The 5,191-nt window shown below is 37.8% G+C and overlaps 1 protein-coding gene across 1 annotated transcript in view; it reads left to right on the forward strand.

Moving 5' to 3' along the window:
• The window catches only part of ZBTB11 (zinc finger and BTB domain containing 11), a 46,493-nt gene extending 41,567 nt beyond the window's left edge, over positions 1-4,926 (forward strand). Inside the window, exons 9-11 of the mRNA XM_012812731.2 lie at positions 1,004-1,162; positions 1,266-1,441; positions 2,790-4,926. Of these exons, the coding sequence (XP_012668185.1) occupies positions 1,004-1,162; positions 1,266-1,441; positions 2,790-3,307 (853 nt within the window). The 3' untranslated portion in view covers positions 3,308-4,926. The remainder of the gene's footprint in view (positions 1-1,003; positions 1,163-1,265; positions 1,442-2,789) is intronic.
• Positions 4,927-5,191: the final 265 nt, after the last annotated feature.

Below are 5,191 nucleotides of genomic sequence, written 5' to 3' on the forward strand. Positions count from 1 at the left end.
GCACTCTACCAAGGGTGACAGCTTGAGGCTCTGTCTCAAAAAAAAAAAAAAAAAAAGAAAGAAAATATGTGAAGATAATATTAACCATTAATTTTAGTTCAATCTTGATTTTAATCAGTTGCAGGGGGGTTAACTATGTGCTGTTTTAACAGTTTTGAAATATAAATCTTGTATAAATCCATACATAAATCATTCATTCATAGTGATTTAAAAAGATTGTCCACATGTACTTATCTGGGAATGGGAACTATAGGAAAGAAAAGTCTTGGCCAGGCAAAGTGACTCAGGCCTGTAATCCTTGAGCCAAATCCTGTAGCCTTGATGCAAGAATGGAATATTAGGGAATTATTTTGTTTTGAATTGGGATCATCTTGTGGAGTTCTAAGAACCTAAAAACAGACTTGGTGCCTGTGGCTCAAGTGGCTAAGTCACCAGCCACATACACCTAAGGTGGCAGGTTAGAATCCAGCCCAGACCCACCAAACAGTAATGGCTGCAACCAAAGAATAGCCAGGCATTGTGACAGGTGCCTGTGGTCCCAGCTACTTGGGAGGCTGAGGCAGGAGACTCGCTTGAGCCCAGGAGTTGGAGGATGCTGTGAGCTGGGATGCCATGGCACTCTACTCAGGGTGACAGCTTGAGGCTCTGTCTCAAAAAAAAGGACCTAAAAACAGTTTATTTTAAAGAAATAAGAAGATCCAATTGGCTCAGTGCCTATAGCTCAGTGAGTAGGGTGCTGGCCACATACACCGAGGCTGGTGGGTTCAAGCCTGGTCCCGGTCTGCTAAACAATAATGTCAACTGCAACCAAAAAATAGCCAGGTGTTGTGGTGGGCACCTATAGTCCCTACTGGGGAGGCTGAGGCAAGAGAATCGCTTAAGCCCAAGAGTTTGAGATTGCTGTGAGCTATGATGCCATGACACTCTACTGAGGGTGACATAGTGAGACTCTGTCTCCAAGAAGAAAAACAAAATCCAATTGGGTAACTGAACTTTATTGCAGATGTGAAAAAAGTTTCTTTGAAGCTAGAGATCTTCGTCAACACATGAACAAACATCTTGGTGTGAAGCCATTCCAGTGCCAATTTTGCGATAAGTGCTACAGTTGGAAGAAAGATTGGTATTCCCACGTGAAGTCTCATTCTGTCACTGAGCCTTATAGGTGAGTACATTTGAGAAGAATCTGAACTTGAAATGTATATGTGCTTTGATTTATGGCTACTGGTGAATTAGAAAAAATAATTTCATTTTTTTCCCTATTTCAGGTGTAATATATGTGGCAAAGAATTTTATGAGAAAGCTTTGTTCAGAAGACACGTAAAGAAAGCTACCCATGGGAAAAAGGGGAGAGCAAAACAAAACCTGGAACGGGTGTGTGAACAGTGTGGAAGAAAATTCACTCAGTTAAGAGAATATAGAAGACACATGAACAACCATGAAGGTAACTCACTTAGCATGATATGCACTTCAGTAGAATAAAAGCCAAAGTTCTCCCTCCACCAGCTCTCTTACTGTACTTGATAAGAGACTGATTTCATATTTTTATTCAAGTGACAGAAATGATCCTGAACCCAAGTACCTAGTTATGGTATAAGTAGATAGATTCCTTTTTTGGTGAGCTAAATTCTACATCAACATTGTTATACTGAACTAAATTGTTTGAAGCCTCTATTTCATTACCCTTGGATTATAGGATTGCTGTGAAGGAATATAAAATTTGTCTCTCAGTAACTTCTATCTATGGGAATGTCTTTAGACAGATAATAGTTCAGAATCTTTTTTTCTTTTTTAAGCTTGAGACAGAGCCTCAAGCTGTCACCCTGGGTAGAGTGCTGTGACATCCCAGCTCCCTCCAACTCCTGGGCTCAAGCTAGTCTCCTGCCTCCGCCTCCCAAGTAGCTGGGACCACAGGCGCCCACCACAACACCTGGCTATTTTTTGGTTGCAGCCATCATTGTTGTTTGGCAGGCCTGGGCTGGATTCGAACCTGCCACCTCAGGTGTATGTGGCTGGCACCTTAGTCACTTGAGCCACAGGCGTCGAGCCTATAGTTCAGAATCTTAATTTATTCTAAGTAAATCCATTAGGTCCCAATTAATGACTGCGTAGTTGAGACAATAAGATATGTAGGCTACTGTTATTTAAAAAAAAATTATTAAAGGCAATTTAAATATATTTTGGGGCTGGGTGCAGTGGCTCAAGCCTGTAATCTCCACTCTGGGAGGCCAAAATGGATGGATTGTCTGAGCTCACAGATTCGAGACTAGCCTGAGCAAGAGCAAAACCCCATCTCTTTAAAAAAAAAAAAAAAAAAGGCAGGGCGTTGTGGTGGGTGCCTGTAGTCCCAGCTACTTGGAAGGCTAAGGCAAGAGAATCACTTGAGCCCAAGAGTTGGAGGTTCCTGTGAGCGGTACTCTACCCAGGGCAACTGAGTGAGACTCTGTCTCAAAAAAATAAATAAAATTAACTAAATTAACTAAATCAGGCTTGGTGCCTATAGCTTAAGCCACATACACCAGAGCTGTCAGATTCGAATCCAGCCTGGGCCTGCCAAAACGATAATGACAACTATGACCAAAAAAATAGCCAGGCGTTGTGGTGGGCGCCTGTAGTCCCAGCCAGGAGTTGGAGGTTGCTGTGAGCTGTGATGCTATAGCACTCTACCCAGGACCAACAGCTTGAGGCACTGTCTCAAAAAATAAATAAATAAATAAATAAATAAATAAATAAATAAATATATTTTGGTACTTGTACCTCACCACACATGTACTTTTTTTTTTTTTAAATAGGAGTTAAGCCATTTGAGTGCTTAACATGTGGAGTAGCTTGGGCTGATGCCCGATCTCTAAAACGTCACGTCAGAACACATACTGGTGAACGGCCCTATGTCTGTCCCGTTTGTAGTGAAGCCTACATAGATGCTCGAACACTCCGGAAACATATGACCAAATTCCACAGAGACTATGTGCCTTGCAAAATTATGCTGGAAAAAGATACCCTTCAGTTTCATAACCAAGGAACTCAAGTGGAGCATGCTGTTAGCATCTTAACAGCAGACATGCATGGACAAGAAAGTAGTGGTCCTCAAGAACTTGAGACTGTGGTAGTGACAGGAGAAACCATTGAAGCTCTTGAGGCTGTTGCAGCTACTGAAGAGTGCCCATCGGTATCTACGCTTTCTGACCAAAGTATTATGCAAGTAGTGAATTATGTATTGGCACAACAGCAAGGACAGAAGCTGTCTGAAGTTGCAGAAGCTATTCAGACTGTTGAAGTAGAGGTGGCACATATTGCAGAAGCAGAATGAATATGGTAACAGATAAAAAGTGATATACACTGAACTCATGGAACATTCGTTTACAATGTTGTGTGACTATCCGCTTAGCATTTACATGTCAAGGCTCTGGACTATTTGGTGGTATAACATTTCCCAGCCTTTTGTCTGGCCATTGGGTTCTCTTGAAAAGTCTATTTACTGTAAAGAAATTGAAAACAAATATATTTGATGGCAGTGATATATCATGATAGACCTTTTATGAATTAATGTTTATAAATGACTATACTAAATTTAAGACCGTACAGTTCTGTTTGTATTATGACATTATCTTATTATATATTTAGAGTTTAAAAGCCTGCAGCAGTTGGCGTCTTTCTGTTTTATTCTCAAAATACAGAGATTCTGTGATTTCATTTGCCCTGTTTATAGATTAAAAACATTCTAATATAAAGCATTTCAGTAGAATGCATAGGTATATTACGTTTTTTAAATGCTTTAGGTCTGTGATTCTTGACTATTTATTTTAACCCCTTTTAAGTCAGGGATTCTTTGTTCTATTTTAAAGCACTTAATGAGTTATGTGTTGTAATCAAGTTTGCACAATATATTTATATGGGGAGCCTGTAAATGAATAGCTAATATTTTAAATGCCATTAAAATGCATGAAATGCCTATTAAAGCCTTACTGTACTCTTCAAGGCAAGTAATTGACCATGAGTGAAGAACATTGTTATTAAACACTGTTAATGGGAAATTTCTCCTTGATAACAAAGGACAATAAATGACAAGAAAAATCTCATTCTTTTGCTGAAGAATGAACAAGTTAATGAATGAACAGTTAGGTTTGCTATGGTTTCAGCTTTTGTATCATGTTTAATTGTTTAATTTTGTTGAAAAACTGCAGTTGCAAAATAGGATAGCAATATAAACATTACAGCGGTCCTGTGGATACCATATGATTGTCATGTAATTTCAGAGTATTGAAAATTCTTCAGTGCAGCCCTCATTATAGTGTATACTTCAAGAAATTGATTATGGTCCCACCAAATTGTTGAAGATAACTTATTTTTAAAAGTTACCCGAAAACTAAATTATATTAATTCATGTGTTTATTTTTAAAATTCTCACCTCTTTAAGCTATCCAGTTTTCTGATTTTCAAAATAAGCATGGGAGATGTCACATTTCTCTCTAGGAAACTACTACTCAAGCTATAATTGTTAAAATTAAGCTTTTAGGTATTAGAAGCTGTTATAAGGTATAAAATTAAGAAATAAGTAGATCACATGTAAATCATTCCTAAAGCACAAGAAAAGAATGTGCCTTGATGTACATATACTATGTATAATTTAAATGCTTATACCAGTTTACTTTAAAAATGGCTTTAAAGATAAAGAATAAATGTGATAGTTGTGCATGCATTATACATGTATATATATTTGCATTTGCAAATTTTCCATTGTTTTAATTGCTGTGTGGCTGACTTTCAATTTTAAGAAGTGAATTGACATACAGCCTATAACGTAAATACTTAAATGGCTGCTCGTTTATATCTTACAGTTAGTGAAAAAGTATTTCAACCTGAACTAAAATTTGGAATTGTCTTTTGTGTTTCATCCTCACCATTGTTATTAGATTTACTTATTGTATAAGACCATTGATGTATGTCATGAATATGTAAATAAAAGATGTTGATCTTGTTTGAAAAGATAAGCTTTGGTGTTGACCTTGTCAGTATTTTAATTCATAAATCAGTAGCTAGTGTTGAGTATATTTTATATCTTAATTCATTTTTAAAAGGAAAGGGAATTGAACATATTAAAAATAACTATTAGAGGTGCAGTGCCTGTGGCTCAAATGGCTAAGGCGCCAGCCACATACACCTAAGGTGGCAGTGGGTTTGAATCCAGCCCAGG

Source organism: Otolemur garnettii, unplaced genomic scaffold, assembly GCF_000181295.1.
Source record: "Otolemur garnettii isolate 467f Iridium unplaced genomic scaffold, OtoGar3 scaffold00220, whole genome shotgun sequence".
Classification (NCBI taxonomy): domain Eukaryota; kingdom Metazoa; phylum Chordata; class Mammalia; order Primates; family Galagidae; genus Otolemur; species Otolemur garnettii.